The 27,066-nt window shown below is 37.4% G+C and overlaps 1 protein-coding gene across 2 annotated transcripts; it reads left to right on the top strand.

Moving 5' to 3' along the window:
- The first annotated feature begins 272 nt into the window (after positions 1-272).
- On the top strand, positions 273-26,656 carry LOC121377640 (cholinesterase 1-like). Of its 2 annotated transcripts, XM_041505710.1 has the most exons (13): positions 273-590; positions 3,612-3,761; positions 4,640-4,802; positions 6,822-7,007; positions 9,150-9,355; positions 11,089-11,254; positions 13,724-13,902; positions 14,417-14,543; positions 16,594-16,756; positions 19,278-19,459; positions 21,129-21,276; positions 23,050-23,127; positions 26,181-26,656. In XM_041505710.1, exons 1-12 carry the CDS (start codon positions 315-317, stop codon positions 23,105-23,107), a joined length of 2,004 nt encoding a protein of 667 aa, XP_041361644.1. In that variant the 5' UTR covers positions 273-314; the 3' UTR covers positions 23,108-23,127; positions 26,181-26,656. The 2 variants fall into 2 exon arrangements, with proteins under 2 accessions (XP_041361644.1, XP_041361645.1); XM_041505711.1 differs by lacking the exons at positions 23,050-23,127; positions 26,181-26,656 and having other exon boundaries at positions 21,129-21,283.
- Positions 26,657-27,066: the final 410 nt, after the last annotated feature.

Genomic DNA, 27,066 nt, shown 5'->3' with positions numbered 1-27,066 from the left:
TTAATATGACTGGACTCAATAATAATCAAACTAAAGCTCTGTGTCATCAGATTTGATTGTCGACGATTGCCAAAACATTACATACAGTTTCCTCTACCCTTCCCCTACATATCAAAATCAACAAGGGGAGGGCTGTAGGTGAGTCGAGCTAGATAAGATGGACATGTCATATGCCTTATGTGACACTAACAGTTAGCCACGAGTTGTCGTTCTTTGACAACGTTCTCACCTGCCAGGTAAGAAAGTTACCTGTGTCACGTGATTAACTGAATCATTCGCCATTTTTGGTTTTCAAACAATAAAATGGTTCCGTAATGCCTGAGCTTCATATACTGGGTCCGTTTGGGATCCTCTTACTGACTTTCATCTGTCTAAGTCTTTTCACGGACGAATCCGTCTCATATCCGTACCGCTACGAGGACTTGGGCAAGTTCGTTGTCGCAGATACGGAATACGGACCAGTTAAGGGACTGAGTATCAGGTCCCAGTATGAACACAAACCCCATCTGAGGATCAACATGTTCTTGGGCGTACCTTACGCCAAGAGAATCGAACAGTATAGCGACTGGAGACGCGAATTCAGATTCAAGGTACATCTGACATCTTTCAGCTGATGTTCTGGTAACACATGACACAGGTGTATGTTGTGGGTGTGGGTTGAGCAGGAGGATCCCAGATCTGATCTCAACACTGAAGATGATCACCCTCAGTTGAAAAGCCAATTAAATTAATATATAAATACCCCCCCCCCCCCCCCCCACTCCCCACCCCAATGGTCATGGCTGGCATCTGCCTTAGTTCAGGGTGCACATTAAGTTAAAGGGACATTCCTGAGTTAGCTGTAATTTTTATGATATTATCGACTGACAGAGACTTTTTAACGATTGTAATTATATATCAAATATATTTTTCTGCATAAAATATTAGTGGCTGTATATAAAACATGTTTCTGATCATTCTAATATTTGTACTAGGTTAAATTTCATTTTATTTCCTAAAATATCTTTGTTTCATACCTACGAAATTATTTGAAGACAAAATCCAGCTTGGGCTTCTTACAAATATTAAGGTAACCAGAAACACACTGAATATACAGACACTGATATTCTAAACAAGAAAATATATTTAATATGCAAGTTTAATTGTAGAAATATTTTATTAGTCGGAAACATTTTACAATGCAGCAAACTCAGGAATGTCCCTTTAATACTTTTTTAACCACACTTTCTACATCCCTTTGGACTACTTCTGCCTATATGGGTTAGCCCGAGTACTCTGTCGTTCAATAGCTTAACTGACATTTGAGAGAGCGATCATAACCGTACAAATGTCTGTCTAGCTCTCAGACGGCAGAGTTCTTGTGCTACCTGTGATGAATATAACCAATTCAATATGATTATGGCACAGCAATAAACTTCACAATAATAAATATTGTGTCGGAGACGTTTATCTTGATGGAACTAAGGTACTGGGGGATGGGGGCTAGCTGACACCCCAAACTCAGAAGCCAAGTATAAGTTCATATCATCTGATGTATATGACATTGCAGGTTCCCACAATAAAGGATGTAATACTGAGGTTTAGTAAATAAGGTACCATAACTGGTAATTAATATTATGATACCTCAACAATTAAAAATAAACATTTATAATAATTAAGGCCTGAAGTATAGGGCATATTTTGCATTATAAGTAAAAAAAAAAAAAATATATATATATATAGTCAGACCTTGTGTCAGACCTTGGTACAATGACCATTGCTACTACAACTTTTACACCATCCAATCAAAAGCTGTTGGTAACAAAAGCACATCTTTAATCTACTCAGAATTTATTCCTTCTGACACTTAGAGATGAATGAAATTAAGACCAAACTTACAAATATCTCATTACAACATTTCATAAAGATGCTATAGTGGTTTGAACGGGACATTGTGGACAACCAAAATTAACAATACACATGCCATTTGGGTTCTTTGATCTCTTCGAGAGTAGTATCAGTGATTTCTGAATTACCAATCTCTAATAAACCTGCAGACATGTATTGCTATTGCAAAAATAATCCTTAAGTCATTCAGTTAAGGATTTGTTAAGGATTAACGTCCAAAACGTATGTTTATACTGTTAGTATGGCTATTTGTAAATGTGTAGAACCAAAGCAGGTACAAATCATAGATGTTTATAATTGGTGAATGCTTGACATTGAATTCATTTTGATGTAGACTGTCTGTTGAAGGGACATTCCTGAGGTTGCTGCAATTTTTAAGATGCTATCGACTAACAGAGACTTGTTAACGATTGTAATTGTGTCAGACCTTGGTACAATGACCATTGCTACTACAACTTTTACACCATCCAATCAAAAGCTGTTGGTAACAAAAGCACATCTTTAATCTACTCAGAATTTATTCCTTCTGACACTTAGAGATGATTAGAGATGAAATTAAGACCAAACTTACAAATATCTCATTACAACATTTCATAAAGATGCTATAGTGGTTTGAACGGGACATTGTGGACAACCAAAATTAACAATACACATGCCATTTGGGTTCTTTGATCTCTTCGAGAGTAGTATCAGTGATTTCTGAATTACCAATCTCTAATAAACCTGCAGACATGTATTACTATTGCAAAAATAATCCTTAAGTCATTCAGTTAAGGATTTGTTAAGGATTAACGTCCAAAACGTATGTTTATACTGTTAGTATGGCTATTTGTAAATGTGTAGAACCAAAGCAGGTACAAATCATAGATGTTTATAATCGGTGAATGCTTGACATTGAATTCATTTTGATGTAGACTGTCTGTTGAAGGGACATTCCTGAGGTTGCTGCAATTTTTAAGATGCTATCGACTAACAGAGACTTGTTAACGATTGTAATTACATATCAATTATATTTTTTTGCTTAAAATATTAGCGACTGTATATTAAATGTGTTTCTGGTCGTTCTAGTATTTGTACTAGGTTAAATTTAATTTTATTTCCTAATTTTTTTTTTTTTTCGTACTTACGAAATTATTTAAAGACAAAATCCAGTTTGGGCTTCTTACAAATATTAAGACGACCAGAAACACATTGAATATACAGACACTGATATTCTAAACAAGAAAATATATTTAACATGGAAATTTAATCTTAGAAATATTTTATTAGTCGGAAACATCTTACAGTGCAGGAAAGTCGGGAATGTCCCTTTGATTAATAGATTTAATAATGCATTTTAAAACATTTTATTACATAGATATTATTCGTTCTTTTTAATATTATTTAGCTGTGCATTAATTAATAAAATACTATTCAGTCGTGTGTTACAATAATATCATTATAGCTATTAAACAATATTTTTACTTGTATACAAGTTTCCTTTATCCTCCTGATAAAATTTTAATGCGCTTCAACAAATTCAATGTCATGATAAAGTGACTTAGTGACGAATGTGGTTATTATGACAAGGGAGATAACTCATGATAAATTGGCTACAACTTAAGGCAAATTTGATATTTATAATGTCAACAACGTGATCATGAAACAAATGTGGTCATTATTATGAGGTACCCTGTACATTTCTTGGACTACATATGATTTCATTTATTGATGTTACATTGTAGAACGCCGAGCCTCCCTCCTGGTTTGGTACGTGGGATGGTACGTACCACCGTCCAGCGTGCGCACAGCAGCTGTGGTTACTGCGTGAGACATTGCCCAACTACCGCAACATCAGCGAGGACTGTCTCTATCTCAACATCTACACGCCAGATGTAAGTTTTAAACACTTTTTTTCACAGGAGAGTTCCAGATAGTGTGCAATATTAAATGTGCAGACCTCACCATGAAAAAAAATTGATGGGAGTGATTAAGTTACCCCTTTAACCATAAGCCAGTGAAATGGGGTGGGTCAGGGGCCCTAGAGATGGAGCAAATCTTTGCATTTGGGGAAAAATGATGGGGATGTTCAGGCAATGAAATTCTTCCAGATGCTTAGACAGGGACCCCAGTAGCTTGAACAAATGTTGCTGTGCATTACAGGTTTTCCTTGGGGCCAAATAGTTTCTCCTTCAGAGGTTCATCTGAAGGCCAGACTGTTTTCGTCTGGTCCTTGTAGTGGGGATAATTCTGCAGGAAATGATTGACAGTCATGGCAGCTGTGCCACAATCATATGTTCTAGTTTCTCCCACTCTGAATTTTGTGGACATGTGGTACTTGAGTTTACAGTGGCCTGTTCTCGGTCATATCATCATCACCCGAGGCAATGAACTGGCCCGAAAACATTTCACCATGTAATTACATAAGTCTACTCAAATATTAGTTGTAATCCATGTAACGGTGCATAGTAATTCATTTGGAACCCTATGATATAGTTGTTAGGTAGTATGGTAATTATGAGTAAACATTGTTATCCAGTTTCAGACATTTTCATTTAATTCGAGCAAAAATCTCCCTACAAACATTGGGAATCCGTACGCCTATGCTGCTAACTTAGATTATAAGGAGCCATTTAAGATATTACCATACTGAGTGATAACTCCCCCTTAATTGGCGAAGTCTGAATGTGATCCAGATAAACTTAAAACCCTTTGAATAAATAACAGTTTCTTCAAAATAACGTTACTAATGCCTAGTTGTGTTGTTTTGCAGCTGCTCAATGAGTTTGACACGTCGAACCCCCCGCTGTACCCGGTTCTTGTGTTCATTCATGGTGGGGGCTGGACGATGGGGTCGGGACAGCAGTATCCAGGAATGTTCCTAGCCGAGAGGTTCGTCGTGGTTGTCACCATCAACTACAGACTCAATGCTTTAGGTAAGCTACACTCAAACCTGGTCAATGAGAAATATTTCTGGGTGAGCAAAGCATTTCGCCAAATTATCTTAAAAAATGCAAAACCCAGTTATTTTCCAACAAAACATCAATTATTACTTTAAATTTGTTCGCCAAATTAAAATAAAATTCGTCAATTATTCCTAAAATTTGCAATTGGCGAATTTGGTAAGTGGCAAAGCTAGCCCTGACTAGCCTGCCGAATCCGAACCAAATACAATTTACTAGCCCGCCAACGTTTCTACTAGTCTGCCAGCCTATAGGACAATATATTAATTTTTAACAATTTATATTATGACAAAAACATTATTAAGGACATTTGGTAAGTGATCAACATCACGTGGCCAATTAAATTAAGACCCAAATCTTGACTGACAGATCAATCAATTTTGAAATATTCTGGTAAGTTTAAATTTTGTTTTTTGTTTAACGATACCACTAGAGCACATTGATTTATTAATCATCGGTTATTGGATGTCAAACATTTGGTAATTTTGACATATAGTCTAAAGAGAGGAAACCCACTACATTTTTCTATTAGTTGTAAGTTATCTTTTATATGCACCATCCCACAGACAGGATAGCACATACACATAGCATGGCCTTTAATATACCAGTCACGGTGCAGTGGCTAGAACGAGAAATAGCCTACAGATGGGCATTAATACTAGACTGGCTAGAACGAGAAATAGCCTACAGATGGGCATTAATACTAGACTGGCTAACATCAGGAGAGTGCTTTACCAATCCTTGTAAAGCATGAGTTATGACATCACGCGTATGTAGAAATCGTCTAGCCCTCGGGTCAGACAGATTTTTCTCTCATCCTCAGGTATATGGAACAGAGCTATCACATGAAAGAAAGCCATGTAAGAAATTTCTATCTTACATGGGATATCACGCGCTTGCGTTTAACATGACGTCGGTGGTAATATATGATGTCATATTAATGTGAGGCAGTGACGTGAGGCCATTAGACACAGTTTTAAATTAATATTTTGTTATGAAAACCTTTATTTTAAAAGTTATCTTGTTAATTTGTAGTGTTAAATCTTATTTAACACATGAAACAAACACGGTAAATACAACAGTGTAGTTTATTTACGATAAAATGGTCAAATAAAAAGGTTAATTGTTCAGCCATCTTTGTCTGTTCGTGTAAAATAATGGTTTATTTACGGAATGAATGAGAGAAAAAGACTCCATCATATGTGGTCATATGGGATAGAAAAAGTACACCCTCGGTAATGAACATTTCAACCATGGAACTCGGCAAGCCTCGTCCCAGGTCAACATTTTCACCACCTCGGGTGTACTTTTTCTATCCCACATGACCACATATGATGGAGTCTTATAATCTAGCCTTACAGTTCGACAGATTTTTCTAGTGCTGTGCAAAAGCTGGATAAACCTGTCCAGTGGGCAAGAATACTTGGTCCTGGATGGGACTAGGTTTCATTTCCATCCTTCTTTTTGTCTATCCATCTGTCCCACATATTCTTTTCCAGATTGTTTCCCCCTCAGTGTCTTAAAATATTGAGCTGAAATCTTTATCATATATTGCTACAGATCAAGCTTGACTTTAATGGCAATTTGGGCAGGATGTACCTCAGTGATAAAGTACTTGCTTGATGTATTGTCAGTTTGGGATCGATCCCCGTTGGTGTGCCCATTGGGCTATTTCTTGTTCCAGCCAGTGCACCACGAATGGTATATCAAAGGCTGTGGTATGTGCTATCCTGCCTGAGGGATGGTGCATATAAAAGATCTCTCTAAGATTATATGTAAAAATTACCAAATCTTTGCCACTCAATAGCCAATCATTAAACAAAAACTTTTAACAAAGTTGTTCATGGCAATTTATCCATTTTTGACAGAGTTATGGCCCTTAAACTTATTGAACAACAAAAGATTTCATATAAAAATGTTTCGCCATACTTTTTTTTATCATCAGTATATATATATATTTTTTAAAATTACATCACATTTGTTATTTCCCAGGATTCCTCAGCACCGGCGACAGACATTCGCCCGGTAACTATGGAATGTGGGACCAGATTCGTGCACTTGAATTTGTGCGGAAGATTATTCGCAGTTTCCGTGGCAACCCAAACAAGATCACATTGATGGGCCACAGCACGGGAGCAGTCAGTGTTGGACTTCACATCGTATCACCGAGAAGTCAGCGTAAGTGTTTTAATGCAGGAGCAAACCCAGGAAATATTTTGCCAAATGGGGATGGGGGGGGGGGGGGGGGGGGCGACTAAAGGGCCTTGGTTGCATTTTGAATCCTCCTCTGTAATGTGATGTGATTGTGGTGTCACCAAGAAGTCAGCGTAAGTAGTGTGGGTGCCAAGTGAGATTTAATCGTTGCGAGAATTCCAAAAGGTTTGAGGTGGTTAAGGTGTAGAGGGACCCCAACTGACCACAGAAACCCAATTCTTAAGTAAATCTTGTGTGGGAGTAAATAGGGGGTGCTACTGAAATTACCCCAAAATCAGATTTAATTGTGAAAGCTCCATCCAAAATTCCTTTGCTACTTGTTAGAGAACATCTCATTCAGCCAAAATCCACAACTTAAGTAAAAATATTTTGCGGGAAAGGTTACTTAAGAAAGACTCTAATTAGTGCTAATTAGGGATTTAATTGTTGTGAAAGTTTCATCCTTGGAACCAAATGTAGAGTATGCTCACCCAATTCAGAAAGTGTTTAAATGCAGGAGAGGATCCAGGAAATATTTTGCCATGGGGGAGGGGTGACTAAAGGGCCCCTGGTCCCCTCTTGAATCCTCCTCTGTAATGTTTATTATGCACACTTGTGGTGTCAAGACTTATCTAACATCTCTTACCATTGTGTCACTTAGAAGTCAGTGTATGTCTTTTAATGCAGGGGTAGTTGTAGATCCAGAAAATATTTGGGGGGGGGGGGGGGGGACTAATGGGAAGAAAGGAACATGAACCAAATTTAAAAAAAAGTTCATCCCAATTGAAAGCACAAATTAAAAAAAAATGCATCTGAATTTTTTTTTTAAATGGGGGGGGGGGGGAACATGTCCCCCAGTCCTCCCCCTTGGATCCTTCCTGTATAATGTTTGTTATACTCATTTGTGATGACATGCCATCATTTCACATTACCTAAATGGGGTAGTGTACATTGTGCCCCGCAGTAAGTGTTTTAGTGTTTAATATAGTGTAATACACAAGTGATGAAATTATTTAATTAAGGGCGGGACGTAGACCAGTTGTAACCGACGTCGTGGTAGGCCATCGGTCTACAGGCTGGTAGGTACTGGGTTCAGATCCCAGTTGAGGCATGGGATTTTTAATCCAGATACTGACTCCAAACCCTGAGTGAGTGCTCCACAAGGCTCAATGGGTAAGTGTAAACGACTTGCACCGACCAGTGATCCATAACTGGTTCAACAAAGGCCATGGTTTGTGCTATCCTGCCTGTGGGAAGCGCAAATAAAAGATCCCTTGCTGCTAATCGGGAGAGTAGCCCATGTAGTGGCGACAGCGGGTTTCCTCTCCAAATCTGTGTGGTCCTTAACCATATGTCTGACGCCATATAACCATAAATAAAATGTGTTGAGTGCATCGTTAAATAAAACATTTCTTTAGACCAGTTGTAAAGTGTTTCCCTGATGTGCTGTCAGTCTGGCCCATTGCACTATGTCTCGTTCCAACCAGTGCAGCACGACTGGTATATCAAAGGCCATGGTATGTGCTATCTTGTCTGTGGGATGGTGCATATAAAAGATCCTTTGCTACTAATGGAAAAATGTAGCAGGTTTCCTCTCCAAGATTACCAAATATTTCACACTGTGTTCCCGAGAAGTCAACATACGTGTTTTAATGTCTGTTTATAAATACACATTTGTGATGTAACGATGTAAGTAATGTCATTTCGGGGGCAGGATGTAGCTCAGTGGTAAAGCACTCGCTTGATGTGCGGTCGGTTTAGGATCGATCCCCATCGGTAGCCCCATTGGGCTATTTCTCATTCCAGCCAGTGCTCCACAACTGGTGTAATGAAGGCTGTGGTATGTACTATCCTGTCTGTGGGATGGTGCATATAAAAGATCCCTTGCTGCTAATCGAAAAGAGTAGCCCATGAAGAGGCGACAGCGGGTTTCCTCTCTCAATATCTGTGTGGTCCTTAACCATATCTCTGATGCCATATAACCGTGAATAAAATGTGTTGAGTGCGTCGTTAAATAAAACATTTCCTTCCTTCTAATGTCACTTCACATCATGTCACCGAGAATCCAGTGTAAATGTTTTAGTGTTTGATATACACACTTGTGATGGGATGATGGGTTTTTTTCAGACCTGTTTGAGCAGGGTATCATGATGAGTGGTTCCGACCTCTGTGAGTGGGCGGTGATCCCACAGCATGATGCCCGTGGTTATGCACGTGCCCTTGGTTACGAAGTCGGCTGTCCCGCCAGCGACAGTCAGCGCTTGGTCGAGTGTCTTCGGATGTACCGCAGCTACGACGAGATTGTTAATGCATCAGCACGAGTCTTTATGAAGGTAGGAGATGAAAAATGTGTTGTGCTTGTCATCATGGCAACATAAATTAATAAGAATTTTGGGCATAGGTGATTTTGACATAATTATTTAATGTGAATTGATGTAGCAATATTAATTAAAATGTTGATATTGATCACTTGTTTTTCAAAATTTATTATTATTATTTTAAATCAAAATATTTATACAGGGGTTCATTGAGGGCCAGGACATAGCCCAACGGTAAAGTGCTCACCTGATGCTCAGTCAGTCTAGGATCAATCCCCATCAGTGGCCTATTGGGCTATTTCTCGTTCCTGCCTGTGCACCACGACTAGTATATCAAAGGCCGTAGTATGTGCTGTCCTATCTGTGGGATGGTGCATATAAAAGATCCCTTGCTGCTAATGGATAAATGTAGTGAAAACATCCAATAGAAAATGCTTAAAAATCAATGTGCTCTAGTAGTGTCATTAAACGAAACAAACTTTAACTTTGATCATAATCACAACATAACTTTACAATCATAACAGGACTAAGTGTTTCTTAAATATTTATTTAATGTGAATTGGAATTACTTTAGCGATACCGGCCTCGGTGGCATTGTGGTTAGGCCATCGGTCTACAGGCTGGTAAGTACTGAGTTCGGATCCCAGTCGAGACATGGGATTTTTAATCCAGATACCGACTCCAAACCCTGAGTGAGTGCTCCGCAAGGCTAAATGGATAGGTGTAAAACACTTGCACCGACTAGTGATCCATAATTGGTTCAGCAAAGGCCATGATTTGTGCTATCCTGCCTGTGGGAAGCGCAAATAAAAGATCCCTTGCTGCTAATCGGAAAGAGTAGCTCATGTAGTGGCGACAGCGGGTTTTCTCTCAAAATCTGTGTGGTCCTTAACCATATGTCTGACGCCATATAACCGTAAAATAAAATGTGTTGAGTGCGTCATTAAATAAAACATTTCTTTCTTTCTTTCTTTTACTTTAGCGATATTAATTGAAATGTTGATAAATTTATCTTCTTTTTGTAATATGTATTTTTGTTTCACATGTACGTTTATTAAGTCAAAAAGTGAGAATTATTGGATATGAAACAAGCTTCCATTTCGTATCATGTTTATGTCCTGAATGAAATAATTTTCAGTTGTCATGAGCTTTAGCGAGGCAGCAAGTTTATTATCCTATTTATTACCCATAATCGATCTTAATTTATATCACTCAGCTTGTTTGGTTGACGTTCCGGTACGGTTTGTTGTGCGCCAGTCGATGACGTCATCTTGTGACGTCGAAGTGTTATATCCCACTTGTTATTCTAGTGGAATGTAACACTTTGATATGTGCCAAGATATTTTTAACCATATGGGTAATAAATAGGTATTGCATTTCCACCAGCTGCAGTGACGGCATCAACTTTTGCCTTAAAGTTTAATGTTAAAGTTTCGTGTTTAGATCAGTTTCTCACAAACTGTATATAATAATGTGTCCTACATGTAGGTCATTGAAACATTTACAGCTGCACCTATGAATGTTCATCATAGTGCACCAAAACATTTTAATAGGAAAGACATTTAAACTTGCAGAACTGCTGTTGTTAATATAAATATTTATATGGGGTTCATACAGATCATCGAAATCCTTCAAACTCATGGAATTTTGAGTCGGATTGTAAAAAGTCATTGAAAATCAAAATCAACTTGAGTTTATATAATTACCATTATTTTTACTTTTGGTTAATTTCTTCTTCTTTGTTTTAGAGAGGAAAGGTTGGCAATCCTTGGGGTCCTGTTGTCGATGGTGACATCCTTGGTGTTGATTACGCCTTCTTACCTGACCCCCCAGATGACATCAGACGTCAAGGTCGGCACCGACACATGAAGGTCATGGCAGGACTAGTTAAAGACGAGGGATCATTCTTCATCCGTAAGTTTGTGCCGCCATATATGGAGACTACTATATTCATAGGCATGTGGTTCCCATATTTGTAGTGGGGCATGCAGATTTCCCCCCAAATTAAATGAAAATGCCCAAATCTACATAGCAAAATTTATTTATATTGGCATTACTACCAACCAGTTATATAGGGTTGCATACATGGATTTCTATGTATTTATTTCATGAATTACAACTAATATTGTTGTTAGAATGATGGAAATACATTGTGAAATTTTTTTCAGGTCAGCTCATTTTGCCCATATACATGTGTATCTACATGTATTGTTGTTACACAAGTCCGAATTTGAGGATTTTCTCCTGCACACTTAATTAAATGACTATATTTAAATGACAAAACCATAATACATGATCAAGGCCATATCGCTGTACAGTGCAGAAATTAAATGTCTATCTAATGTCTCACTCTTTACTGGAAATTGCACCAACACATGTATTGTTGTTGTCCGAATTTGAAGATTTTCTCCTGCACACTTAATTAAATAGAGGATAATAAACGAGTTACCAGTTAGCTTTAGCGAGTGACAAATGAAAATTATTTCACGAGGGACATAAATTTGATAATAACTGGTACCGAGTTTGTTATCCTATTTATTTTCTCTAAAAGCCTTTATTTTCCACGCACATGCACAAAGGCCAACTGTTCTGAGAATTGCTATAAGTTTGTAATTTATTCACGTTCATAGATAATTTTCAAAAACACAAGTTCTCTTTATTCTGCTACAAAATCTATAAGGAATTGCATTAAAATGACTTTTTATTATAAATGTAACAACAAAAACAGAGAGCCGTAAACGCAAACTCTTTAAACTACATGACGTCATTTTGTGTCATACATGATGTCATATTTAGTACTGACAAGGTCATTGGTTTGTAAGCGTCAAATTGTCCAATAGTATTGTTCGTTAGACCAATGCAGAATATTTCTCACTGTTCCCGCGTAACAGGATTCCCGTGCCGAGCAATCAAGCTTCAAGGCCGATCAAAGAAGATGCCCATTGACAGAATCAACTGTATCATTTAACTGAATAAACGATAGGTGAAGCACTTTTTAAAAGTACAGTTCAGTTGGCAATCAATCATTTCTATCCTAACACCCCCTTCCCAAAACACTTGCAAGTGGCTAAAATTTTGGCTAAACCATATTCTATATTCAATTTGCTTAATAGCGATCTCGCGACCGGTAACGAGAAAATCCAGAATACAGTGTAGGCCTTATGATGTTTATTTTAATAATCACTGTTATTAATTTAACCGTATGCATTCGACATGTATGACAGCAATGTGACGGTAATTCAATGTCTGGAAGATCTGTAACTTGTTATTTTAATTTTGTAAAGTCTTTGAACCAAAGTAATAAAAACAAACCGACAATGCGTGTCAGTTTGAATACACATGCCAGTTCAGGGCCGAAAGACATATGTAGGCTATCCCCAAGAGCTGAGTTCAGCCAGATCGAGCGAAAACAAAACGTTCACTACACTAGTTTGTGCGCTTCACGTTAAACCAAATGGACACGACGGACACCAATCAAATAGTTCGCGGACGTTGGGAAGAACGTTTGTTGGCTGAACCGAGGAAAGCTCTCGACGCGAATATACGTCACGCTTCAGAGTCTGCCGACACCTCCGTGTCAAGAGGCTTCGTTGTGGACACTGATTATACAGAAGTAAATCTTGATGTAAATTTATAGAAAAACAATAGTTGTTTGCATCAATGAATACCTAATAGCAGTTTAATTTATTTCTTTTGTCTTTGTTAATTTTGTACCTATGGTCGAGAGATCGCGATCACGGGAAATGAACATGCATTATTTATACAAATTGCAGTTAAACGTACACTGAATTAGCTTACAATAATCATATTTGTTAGATATATATTTATACGACATTTAATAAGTTAGCTGGATTTTAAAAAGACCGTAAATTTTAATTTTATTAACGTTTTTTTGTTGGGTTTTTTAATAAGTGGAATATACTGTGAAGTCGGCATTCTTAGCCTAGGTATTTTACAAGCAGAAATCATCCCAACAAGCATTTAACACGATGCTGAAATCAACAGCAACAACATGGCACAAATTATCAAATTGTTGGGGGTGGGGAATTGATGGATTACTTTAAAAAAAGAGCACGATTAGCAGGATTGAAGGCAAACACTTAACTTATTTTGGTTTGATTTGTGTTATACTGATGCTAAAAATGTAAGCGCCTTAAAAAAATCCTGGGGAAGCCTGAGTCTTGGTGCACTGGCTGGAACGAGAAATATCTCAATGGGTCCACTGACGAGACAGATCGCAAATCAAGCGAGTGCTTTACCACTGGGCTACATCTCACCCCTATACTTGGGAGACACACCCATAATAACACCCATTTTACAAAATAATTTTTTAATTTCCCATATAAGTTTTTTTCTTCTGTTGTTTTTTTTAAATTTCTCCAGCGAACTTGCCAAACCTGTTGGATGGAGTTACTCCTGACCAGTTCGACAACATCCTGAAGGAGTTTCTAAAAGACCGAGGAATTGTCGACATGGCCTCCACGATCGACGCCACGTCCTTTCAGTACACATACTGGCCACAGCCTACCAACTACAGCATGGTGCGGCAGATGCTTACTGATGTGAGTAGTAGTAGAGTATGGAGCGCAGAGGAATGTTAGTGTATTTTAAACTACAGCAATTTGATGTCTAACATACAGTTTTTAGTCTTCTAGCTACCAGTCTCAGGGGTGGATTATGGAGTTTTTCCTAGTTGCATGGTTTGTGCTATCCTGCCTGTGGGAAGCGCAAATAAAAGATCCCTTGCTGCCTGTCGTAAAAGAGTAGCCTATGTGGCGACAGCGGGTTTCCTCTAAAACAATCTGTGTGGTCCTTAACCATATGTCTGACGCCATATAACCGTAAAATAAAATGTGTTGAGTGCGTCGTTAAATAAAACACTTCTTTCTTTCTTTCTTTCTTTCTTTCCATCTACCTGTCTACCATCCTGCCCAAACCTTATTTTAAAATGGTGAAATAATAGATATTTTGTTACAAAATAACTGGATTTCTGCCATTTTTTGGTAGTTCTGATAATTCTGGAGAATTCTAATATTGTTGCTGTTTTTTCACCCCTAATCTTGTTTTCTCTTTCAGATGATGTCTGACTACATGTTTGGGACTGGGATGAATGAGATGATGAGGACGCAGGTTCAGTACAGCTCCACGTTCTTCTACGTCTTCAACTACAAATCCTGGAACGACTACCTGCCGCCATGGAGAGGTACAGTACACGACACAACGATAAAAACAACCAACCATCCATAGGTGGTTTCTCAAAGTTTGTGGTAATCACACCCAGTTGCACACACAAGTGCTAGTGTTTGGAACAGTTGAAATTTTATCATCTATTATCAGTTATAATCGGGTTGCATAAACCATCAGCTTTTAATTACACAACTGCTGCACTTAAAATCTTCTTGTGACAGCAAATTAGTAACGATAATAACAAACTACACAATTTTACTATGTTTGTAATTGTTATTTATCAATGATTTCACAGAAAAAGAAACAAACAATTCTTCTTTCATTCTAAACTATTTCAAAACTATAAAACTTGAAATTAAAATAAATCAACTCGCAGATAAAAGTTAGTAACAATAATAACAAGGTGTGCAATTTTACAATATTTGTAATTGTTATATATCATTGATTTCGCCGGGGAAAAAAAAATCTTCTTAAATTCTTAATTATTTCTAAACTACATGTAATTAAAGTAAATCTCTACTCGCAGATAATAATTTCTGGGAAAAATTGTTGAAAATGATAACATATTTATTATGGGTTTTTGGGGGGTTATTTTCCTTTTTTTCTTACACAGACGTTAGTGATATTGAAATCAGTTGTCACAATATTACATACCGGCCTCGGTGGCATCATGGCAGGCCATCGGTCTACAGGCTGGTAGGTAATGGGTTCGGATCCCAGTCGAGGCATGGGATTTTTAATCCAGATACTGACTCCAAACCCTGAGTGAGTGCTCCGCAAGGCTCAATGGGTAGGTGTAAACCACTTGCACCAACCAGTGATCCATAACTGGTTCAACAAAGGCCATGGTGTGTGCTATCCTGCCTTTGGGAAGCGCAAATAAAAGATCCCTTGCTGCCTGTCGTAAAAAGAGTAGCCTACGTGGCGACAGCGGGTTTCCTCTAAAAACAGTGTCACAATGACCATATGTTTGAAGTCCAATAGCCGATGATAAGATAAAAAATCAATGTGCTCTAGTGGCGTCGTTAAATAAAACAGACTTTACTTTTTACAATATTACATGTATGTTAGACATGAAATAAATATAAATGTTACTTAGCCTCATTTTTTTCTCTCATGTCGTAATCGAGATCTCGAAGTCTTTTATATTCTACATGCAGCAAATGAATGTTTGAAGGATTTAATTATTTTTAAGAAATGGAACATGTAACTGAAATTCTGTTTGTGTTTAGTTTCCCATTCAGCATAGAAACAAAATGTACATGCTTTTATTGGTCATGTTATCTGGACAGGAATTGGACATGGCAGTGATCTTCAGGACATATTTGGTTTCCCATTCAGCATAGAAACAAAATGTACATGTTTTTATTGGTTATGTTATCTCGACAGGAATTGGACATGGCAGTGATCTTCAGGACATATTTTGTTTCCCATTCAGCATAGAAACAAAATGTACATGCTTTTATTGGTTATGTTATCTTGACAGGAATTGGACATGGCAGTGATCTTCAGGACATATTTAGTTTCCCATTCAGCATAGAAACAAAATGTACATGCTTTTATTGGTTATGTTATCTTGACAGGAATTGGACATGGCAGTGATCTTCAGGACATATTTTGTTTCCCATTCAGCATAGAAACAAAATGTACATGCTTTTATTGGTTATGTTATCTTGACAGGAATTGGACATGGCAGTGATCTTCAGGACATATTTTGTTTCCCATAGCATAGAAACAAAGTGTACCTTGTTTTTATTGGTTATGTTATCTTGACAGGAATTGGACATGGCAGTGATCTTCAGGACATATTTAGTTTCCCATTCAGCATAGAAACAAAATGTACATGCTTTTATTGGTTATGTTATCTTGACAGGAATTGGACATAGCAGTGATCTTCAGGACATATTTTGTTTCCCATAGCATAGAAACAAAGTGTACCTTGTTTTTATTGGTCATGTTATCTTGACAGGAATTGGACATGGCAGTGATCTTCAGGACATATTTGGTTTCCCATTCAGCATAGAAACAAAATGTACATGTTTTTATTGGTCATGTTATCTTGACAGGAATTGGACATGGCAGTGACCTCCAGTATGTGTTTGGCTTCCCGTTCTTCAACGAGACGTACACGAACCTGACAGGCCTGCGTCCTCGACAGTGGTATGACTACGCGGACAGAAACATCAGTCAGTATATGATAAACATGTGGACCAACTTCACTGTTAGGGGGTGAGTATAACTAAAAATGGTCATTAGTATTGCGTAAACATCTTTTTGGTCGTTAAATTAAACGATTTGTTTAAATTATCAGTTTGATCAAATCCAAGATGTCTCTGGACATTTTGGTATTTACAGTAGCCCCAGATAAAGAAAGAAAGAAATGTTTTATTTAACGACGCACTCAACACATGTTATTTACGGTTATATGGTGTCAGACATATGGTTAAGAACCACACAGATATTGAGAGAGGAAACCCACTGTAGCAAGGGATCTTTTACATGCACCATCCCACAAATGGTAGTACATACAACACAGCCTTTGATATACCACTCGTGGTGCACTGGCTGGAATGAGAAATAGCACCAGTGGGCTCACTGACGGGGATCGATCCCAAACCAACCGCAAATTAGGCAAGTGCCTTACCACTGGGCTACGTCCTGCCCCTAGCCCCAAATAAAGGCATGGATCTAAGGTGGGGGGTGCTAGTGGCACGGATCTAAGGTGGGGGTGCTATGGGTGCCCTTTTTAAAAGTGGCATGGATCTAAGGTGGGGGGTGCTATGGGTGCCTTTTTTAAAAGTGGCATGGATCTAAGGTGGGGGGGGTGCTATGGGTGCCTTTTTTAAAAGTGGCATGGATCTAAGGTGGGGATGCTATGGGTGCCTTTTTAAAAAGTGGCATGGATCTAAGGTGGGGGGGGTGGGGTGCTATGGGTGCCTTTTTTAAAAGTGGCATGGATCTAAGGTGGGGGATGCTATGGGTGCCTTTTTTAAAAGTGGCATGGATCTAAGGTAGGGGGTTCTATGGGTGCCTTTTTTAAAAGTGGCATGGATTTAAGGTGGGGGGTGCTATGGGTGCCTTTTTTAAAAGTGGCATGGATCTAAGGTGGGGATGCTATGGGTGCCTTTTTAAAAAGTGGCATGGATCTAAGGTGGGGGGGTGTGCTATGGGTGCCTTTTTTTAAAGTGGCATGGATCTAAGGTGGGGGATGCTATGGGTGCCTTTTTTAAAAGTGGCATGGATCTAAGGTGGGGGTGCTATGGGTGCCTTTTTAAAAAGTGGCATGGATCTAAGGTGGGGGTGCTATGGGTGCCTTTTTAAAAAGTGGCATGGATCTAAGGTGGGGGGTGCTATGGGTGCCTTTTTTAAAAGTGCCATGGATCTAAGGTGGGGGGGTGCTATGGGTGCCTTTTTTAAAAGTGGCATGGATCTAAGGTGGGGGGATGCTATGGGTGCCTTTTTTAAAAGTGGCATGGATATAAGGTGGGGGTGCTATGGGTGCCCTTTTTAAAAGTGGCATGGATCTAAGGTGGGGGGATGCTATGGGTGCCTTTTTTAAAAGTGGCATGGATCTAAGGTGGGGGGATGCTATGGGTGCCTTTTTTAAAAAGTGGCATGGATCTAAGGTGGGGGTGCTATGGGTGCCTTTTTTAAAAGTGGCATGGATCTAAGGTGGGGGTGCTATGGGTGCCTTTTTAAAAAGTGGCATGGATCTAAGGTGGGGGGTGCTATGGGTGTCCTTTTTAAAAGTGGCATGGATCTAAGGTGGGGGTGCTATGGGTGCCTTTTTAAAAAGTGGCATGGATCTAAGGTGGGGGGTGCTATGGGTGCCTTTTTAAAAGTGGCATGGATCTAAGGTGGGGGGTGCTATGGGTGCCTTTTTTAAAAGTGGCATGGATCTAAGGTGGGGGTGCTATGGGTGCCTTTTTTAAAAGTGGCATGGATCTAAGGTGGGGGGATGCTATGGGTGCCTTTTTTTAAAAGTGGCATGGATCTAAGGTGGGGGGTGCTATGGGTGCCTTTTTTAAAAGTGGCATGGATCTAAGGTGGGGGGTGCTATGGGTGTCCTTTTTAAAAGTGGCATGGATCTAAGGTGGGGGTGCTATGGGTGCCTTTTAAAAAGTGGCATGGATCTAAGGTGGAGGGTGCTGTGGGTGTCCTTTTTTTGGCATGGATCTAAGGTGGGGGTGCTATGGGTGCCTTTTTTAAAAGTGGCATGGATCTACGGTGGGGGGTGCTATGGGTGCCTTTTTAAAAGTGGCATGGATCTAAGGTGGGGGGTGCTATGGGTGCCTTTTTTAAAAGTGGCATGGATCTAAGGTGGGGGTGCTATGGGTGCCTTTTTAAAAAGTGGCATGGATCTAAGGTGGGGGGTGCTATGGGTGTCCTTTTTAAAAGTGGCATGGATCTAAGGTGGGGGTGCTATGGGTGCCTTTTTAAAAAGTGGCATGGATCTAAGGTGGAGGGTGCTGTGGGTGTCCTTTTTAAAAGTGGCATGGATCTAAGGTGGGGGTGCTATGGGTGCCTTTTTTAAAAGTGGCATGGATCTACGGTGGGGGGTGCTATGGGTGCCTTTTTAAAAGTGGCATGGATCTAAGGTGGGGGGTGCTATGGGTGCCTTTTTTAAAAGATGTATCCCCTCCCCAAATACTGGAGGTGTCCTTTGCACTCTCTTCCTAGACAAATCCTACATTTGTCCCTGTTAAAAATGTTCTGGGGTGTAAACATTCGTTTCTTTTGCTGTTGACAGGAATCCCACTCCGGAGGACCAGCCCATCTTTGAGTTCCGCAACGCCACGTGGATCAACTACAACCAGTACAACCACAGTTACCTGTCCATCACGAACAAGACGGAGAACCTCACCAACTACCGACAGAAGGAATTTGCCTTCTGGAAGGAATACTTCCCGAAAGTGTCTGGAAGATACATCTGTGAGTTTTCAGGTTTTTAAGCAGGCCACTCGCCAAATTTCCCAACTGTGAATTTCAAATACAATTGGCAAATTTTGTTTTGATTTGGCGAAATAATTTTTTGCAATTTTTTAAGTTTAGTAGATAATTTGGCGAAATAATTTTGTGCAATTTTTTAAGTTTAGTAGATAATTTGGCGAAATTTTCTGCAGACCCAGAGCTAACCTTGTTACGGTGCACAATGCACCAGAGCTGGATCTGGGTCAGGGTCAGGGTCTGGGGTCTGGAGTCAGGGTCTGGGTCCAGGGGTCCAGGGGTCCAGGGGTCAGGGTCTGGATCTGGGTCAGGGTCAGGGGACTGGGGACTGGGACAGGGGTCAGGGTCAGGGTCTGGGACTGGGGTCAGGGTCTGAGTCTGGGGTCTGGGTCTGGGACTGGGACTGGGCAAATAACGGTACCAGTCAAAAACGAATATCGTAGAACACACTGCATATGTGCTGGTGCCAACGGCAAATCTGGCAGCAGATGACATAGAACATGCTCTCTCTTTCACTCTGTCTTTTTTTCTTTTTCTTTCTCTGTCTCTCTCCTGCCCTCTGTGTGTGTGTGTCTCTCTCTCTCTCTCTCTGTCTGTCTGTCTGTCTGTCTGTGTCTGTCTCTGTCTCTCTTCCCCCCCTCATTGGCCAAATGATAAAATAACAAAATGCCATAATATTAAATATGCTGTGATGTTACTAAACATTTATTCCTTCTCTTATGGATGCCATCTTGGATTTTTGGCATACTATGTATGTATCCTGTACGTATATATTTCTGGGACCATGCCAAAAACAATTAGGATAGGTAGGCTGTTTTTCTTTTAGCTTTTTTAAAAACTATATTTTTATTCTTTTTACTTACACATAATAATCAAAAATTGAAAACATTCTTTTTTTCCTCCTTATCAATGTTATGTTCGGCTCGGGGTAAAAGAACACACAGAGGGTACATAAAAAGCCATATACCCTTCGTGATGCTTCTACAACAAATTTATCTTACCGACATGTTAAACCATATAGCCAAATAATCAAAATAATGCCAGACAATAATTGTTAACAATTTATTAACGGAGCCGTACAACGCGGACGCGAACGAAACCACTTGCTAGTGATGAAAAATAGTTCCATCGATAAACAAGTTTTTAACTTCAAATGTTTGTAATATGAAATTGTCTGAAACAGATATTAATAAAAAAACAAAAAACCTTTTTTTATCAGAAATGTATGTAGTAAAAAAATAAAAATATTTTAAAAAACCCAAAAAACACCAACTGTTGCTAATCGCGCATTAATACAATAACACCACGACCGTAATTAGGTGGCCGAGTTCAACATTGCAGCTTTTAAAAGTATTGAAATAGTGTATTTTATAGTAAAAATAAAATTAATTATGTATACTTGATTGATTATTAATGTTATTTATAATCTAATTATTGCTTTAGCATTAACTGGGGTGGCTGGAAACTGTTGGAAATTACCGATGGGGTATAAAAGAATTTGGCTTCGCCCACAGGGGTATACGGGATTTGTCCAACGGCAAACAACCAATGAGATTAAAGAATTTTACATGAAGGCGAGATAAATGTTTTTATTTCATGACCATGATATATAATTAATAACAAATACATTACTTATATTTTCTGTATTTTCCAGTTGGCGGAGGAACAACTCCATCTCCTCAGAACGCGAAGGCGTCTGTATATGAGCTCACGACCTGGTCATTAGTTGCCGTGGCAACGCTGCTGATTATTCTCATCGTATCTGTCTGCATTGTACTAGCTCGGAAGTCGAGGACTAAAAAGTACTGATGATGACAAAATCAAAATTTACCGTTATGTTGTTATTGACTTTTACAACTTTTTGTTTCATTCCATCCAAGAGGCAGCTGTATCAGTTATTACATTATAACATGTCTTATTGGGCATTTAGATTAGTTAGATCACAAGTAATTTGAATATAGTTCATGCAGTCTTTTAGTTAAAGAGCCAGAAATACGACATGGTCACAAAGCTGATGTCAAAGCCATACCATCCAATGAAATAAGCATAACCAAAATTGAATGCACTTTGATATAATAATAATAATTATAATTATCCTGAGCCTGACTGCTCTGTGACAAATAATTAAGTTGACTGCAAATGCAAGAAACATAAATATTTTTTGCAAGGAAAAGACTTCTTTTTTTTCTTTTTTTTTTTAAAGATATTTATGAACATTAGATACCATTTATTTTACAACTTGATGCTTAAAACATATCCAACTCTTCTTTGCTTGTTGGATACATGTACATGTACATATAGATTATTACACGAGCTTGTGTGTCATAATGATTTTATGAAACAAGTGTTAGGTTCTTGTATTGCCCAAGCCAGAGCGAGGATAATACATAAATCCTGACACAAGTTTTGTAAAATCAGTGCAACACACACACAAGTGTAGTAATTCTTTATTATCCACAGCACAGTTTTGTAAAATCAGTACGACACACACACACAAGTGTAATAATTCTTTACTATCCACAGCACAGTTTTGTAAAATCAGTACGACACACACACACAAGTGTAATAATTCTTTATTATCCACAGCACAGTTTTGTAAAATCAGTACGACACACACACACAAGTGTAATAATTCTTTATTATCCACAGCACAGTTTTGTAAAATCAGTACGACACACACACACACAAGTGTAATAATTCTTTATTATCCACAGCACAGTTTTGTAAAATCAGTACGACACACACACACAAGTGTAATAATTCTTTATTATCCACAGCACAGTTTTGTAAAATCAGTACGACACACACACACAAGTGTAATAATTCTTTACTATCCACAGCACAGTTTTGTAAAATCAGTACGACACACACACACAAGAGTAATAATTCTTTATTATCCACAGCACAGTTTTGTAAAATCAGTACAAAAAAGATTTGTTTAAACTGCGTGACGTCAAACTAATCTGTACTAATCGTGATGACGTCATATTATTGATGACGGTGACTTTAGTACTGTGATTTACTAAAAAAATTATATTAAAATGTTATTTTCGAAGTGTTATAGGATAAATAGAATTCACTACTCATGTTTTTTAATATGTAAAATATCAACCTCGTCTAGTTAATCAGTATTTGTCTCAGCAGAGCCTCGACAAATACCGAGTAACATACGACTCGGTTCATATTTTCCATATTAAAAAATACTCATGATGAGTCCTCTGTTTATCCATATCACTGTTGTTATTTTTTATGAATAACAAGGACCGTCTCAAAATGATTCAACCACAACTTGAAGGAGGCAACGAAATGACGTCATATTTTACATGCACAGTCTGAGCTAGGACTGGAGAAAACAACGTCATGTTATGACGTCACTTCCTAAAATTAAGTCATCACACTTGTTATTACACATGTGTTTCGTATGATTTTTATTAACTCTGTTATATTGAACCATGTGAATAATAAATTAGGAAACAACTTGTCAGATAAATGGTATGTAATGGGGCCCTCTTTTAGTATTCTCCATCTCTTGAAAATAAAATCACATTATCACCTGTTACTCTGATGGTTTTCAGATACGAGGAAAAAGCGTCGTCCCAATACCTCGCAGACTGGAGACAAACAAATTGCTGATTAAAAATCTCAAATCATTGGTGAGATTCAGAAATGGCTATCTTACTTGTCGGGGAACATTTTGTTTACAAATTTATTTAAAAAAATATTTATTAAGTTACTGCATCAGCAGGCAATGTCTCTATTAAGATCTCTCGATGTTTTACAAATGACCTTTTTACAAAATATAGCATACTAAACAATGGGCTAGCTCTGGCATGTGCCACATTTACCAATAATGAATTTTGAAAATCATTATAAAATTTTATTTTAATTGGCAAAATAATTTCATGTAAATATTGATATTTTTGTTGAAAAATTATTTTGTGAAATCACTATCATTAGTGCTGGTGTAATTGTCATGACATTTGTACGCTATAGTGCAGTTAATGAATTTAAAAACATAACAAGAATATAATATATGAATTTTAGATACCGGTACCACCTTTTAAATCCACATTTTTAAGTATTCAATAAAATGTGGGTTTTTTTTAGCAAAACCACAAACATTCAAGCCCACAAAAGATAACGGAATTTACAGTAACTCACCATCTTGTTCCAACAAGTGCACCACAACTGGTCAAAGGCTGTGGTATGTGCTTCCCTGTCTGTGGGAAAGTGCATATAAAAGATCCCTTTCTGCAATAGAAAAAAATGTAGTGGGTTTTCTCTGATGACTACGAGTCATAATTACTAATTGTTTGACATCCAATAGCCAACAATTAATTAATCAATGTGCTCTAGTGATGTTGTTAAACAAAACAAACTAACTACTCGCCCATCGGCCCTGAAACAACTATTAATATATTTCACATTTCATTTCAACTTATTTTCGTGCTTATATCTAATTACGGTTCAACCCTGTACCTACCAGCCTGTCGGTCAAAAACAACTATTAATATACTTCACAAAATGTTTTACTAGTGGCTTTTGCTAATCTTTCAGAAAATTCATTAGCAACTATTTAACGTCTTTATAATTGTTTAACGATCAGAATGAAACGTGAAACTAGAGAATTATGATGATATGGTAAAGAACAAAATGTTCCCTGCTTGTAAACCTTTCTTCTTTTCCTTTTGTCGCCATTTCTTCACTCTGCTTTGTAGAATTTTATTTTAAGCCTGACAAGTGGAAGCAGATTTTTCTTTGTTTCACTATGTATACCAGGTTTCACAACCGGGATGAAAACATGATATTATGAAAATAATTTTAAACGTAGGTAGTACTAAACCAAATAACTTCCGGTTGGGTCAAAGTTTGAGGTGCACCAAATTTTTTTATAGCGAAGTTCAACACCACAAGTCCTGTGATTGGTGATGAATGTGAGTGTGTTGGTTGTAAAAACAAAATTAGTTTCATCCAGTCAAAACATGTATGCAATTTTATTTCATCTAGTACCACTGAGTCAAGTAGCCTTGTGCTTGAAACAATATGGGGTGCCTGTAAAAAAAAAGGTACTCCAATGTTGTGTGGAACTAGGGTAGTCATAGACGCTACCTATTATCTCTGAAATTAGCAGCTTGACCCCTAATTTTTTCTGATTCACTAACAGGGTGAGGGTTCATAGTATTTATAACTGTGGTGTTTAGGTTGATTGATACACTGCAGATAGGAGTTTTTGCCACATATGTTCCTATTGTCGTCTATGGGATTTGATTTGGTAGTATACACCCTGTAGTAATGCAACATGTATGATTTGTCTTCTGTGGTTATAAAGATCTTTTGTATGTATGTTACTTCTAGATGTAGTATTATTGCATGTTTGTTTTATTACAATTTCATTTTCGTTTCATGATTTTCACAAACATGGATCATTTTATGTCTCTTGTTTTTTTAATTTTGTAATGCACATTTGTTTTTTAATGGTATTATTCTATTATTCTATTCTTTTTTTCAATTATTTTACCCTAACTATGTTTTATTTTTATACCTTTAAACTATATGTATATTATTGTCCACCGAAACATAAATGAATTAATTCCAAATTGTATAATATTTATTACATTTGCAAGGTTGACACGATATTTAATGTTATTTGGAACAAACATAAACAAAAATCTTTTCAACAACCTGATTTAATTACATGTAGTTGTTTGTAATTTTTCATTTTTTTTTTGTAAGTCTCGCCTAGGTATCAAGACATTGCTTTGATACTGACTGAGGGGTGGGATGTAGCCCAGTGATAAAGCGTTCACTTCATATGCAGTCGGTATAGGGTCAGTCCCCATCGATGGAACCATTGGGCTATTTCTCGTTCCAGCCAGTGCTCCACAACTGGTGTAACAACGGCTGTGGTATGTACTATCCTGTCTGCGGGATGGTGCATATAAAAGGTCCCTTGCTACTAATCAAAAAGAGTAGCCTTGAAGTGGTGACAGCCTGTTTCCTTTCTCCAATATCTGTGTGGTCCTTAACCATATGTCTGATGCCATATAACCGTAAATAAAATGTGTTGAGTGCTAATGTTGAACATTAAATAAAACATTTCCTTCCTTTGATTGAAAAAAAACAACTGAAAAAAAAGTGTCTTAAAGTTGCTGTTTATTCCTATTCTGAATTTATGAATATTTCATGTGTGTACTGGGTTAGATAATCAGGTGATCAATTTGAAACAAACTGATGATGATAATTATAATGCAGTCATACATGTATATAAAATAATGGTCAGTTTTTTTAAGTATGGGAATGAAAAGTGCATTACTATTTTGAATTTCATGTCAGTGATTTTTGGGAGCAATAAATATCAATAATTATTAATAATTAAAATTGAAAACTTCACTACTATTTGGAGGACATTTTTGTTTTTTTCGGAAGAGGTAGGCTGAGGGTTTTTTTTGTGGGGTGTGTTGTTTTTGGGTTTTTTATCAAATATATCCTGAGACAATATAATTTAAACTTTTAATCATTTTAATATTCAGGTGGCCAAAAGTGGGATGGTTGTTGCGAATAACCTCCTCCTATTACTCCAGCTCTGAGACACCAGAATTAAAAAAAAATTCAGACAAGGTTTAAATCTGCATAATATGTCACACATGTATTAAATTTGTATTATTTAATTAGTTAAGTAACCAGGTTAATTGCAATTTGTTTTCAGATCTCTTGTCATCCTACAAAAAGCTGAAATTGAGATCAGTGTGTGTGTGTGTGTTCTGTCATTTAGTGTCATCCGGTTAATACAAGTGAACATTATACGAGTATACTAGATGGGTTCACCAAATCTGCATGTTTAATGCATGCACCCATATCCTGGCAGACAGTTTTTATTTTTAATGCACCCCGATGAAAGTTATACATTATTTATAATGATTGTAATTTTGTAAAACCTTTGTTTACTGAACTTCATTTAAAACGCATCAGACAGATTTGTATTCATGAAAAAGGATAAGAAAAGAAATAATAATACATTTAACAGGTTTTATGTAACTGCTTTTCTAGATGTTTTCTTGTAGGCATTAAATAAACAAAAAATTGTATGTATGGGTTAGGGTTATTGTATATTGTGTAGCAATATAGATATGTGTATGTGTATATGTGTATGTGTATATGTGTATGTGTATATGTGTATGTGTATATGTGTATGTGTGTATATGTATGTGTGTGTATATGTATGTATGTATATGTATATGTATATGTATATGTATATGTGTATATATGTATATATGTATATATATATATACGACAACTGAACATTGGGTGGTGCGTTTTCAATGGAGTTCAATATATTATGTATATGATTTGAATTGTTATCATTCATTGTTAATACAGCATGTGTGTATTTGATGTGACATTTGGTGCACACACGTTTTATTATTTTTATTTTTCACTTTACACTGATGAAATGCATATATTTTTAAAACCATTCTGTTTTATATTGATTTTGTGCTGTTATAATTTTGATCACTTGAATATGATTCATTGTTAATACAGCATTATGTTTCCATCTCATATTTGTACATTTGCATAAATATTTTCCCCAAGTT

The sequence above is a fragment of the Gigantopelta aegis genome, chromosome 7 (assembly GCF_016097555.1).
Source record: "Gigantopelta aegis isolate Gae_Host chromosome 7, Gae_host_genome, whole genome shotgun sequence".
Lineage (NCBI taxonomy): Eukaryota > Metazoa > Mollusca > Gastropoda > Neomphalida > Peltospiridae > Gigantopelta > Gigantopelta aegis.
This window is presented reverse-complemented; position numbering and strand designations above follow the sequence as displayed.

What these genes read in the sequence shown, in the direction of transcription:
- LOC121377640 (XM_041505710.1), top strand. Translation starts at nt 315, where the DNA reads ATGCCTGAGCTTCATATACTGGGTCCGTTTGGGATCCTCTTACTGACT. An exon ending in CTACAGACTCAATGCTTTAG is followed by an intron (nt 4,803 to 6,821) that starts GTAAGCTACACT and finishes GTTATTTCCCAG; the next exon opens with GATTCCTCAGCACCGGCGAC. An exon ending in CAGCACGAGTCTTTATGAAG is followed by an intron (nt 9,356 to 11,088) that starts GTAGGAGATGAA and finishes TCTTTGTTTTAG; the next exon opens with AGAGGAAAGGTTGGCAATCC.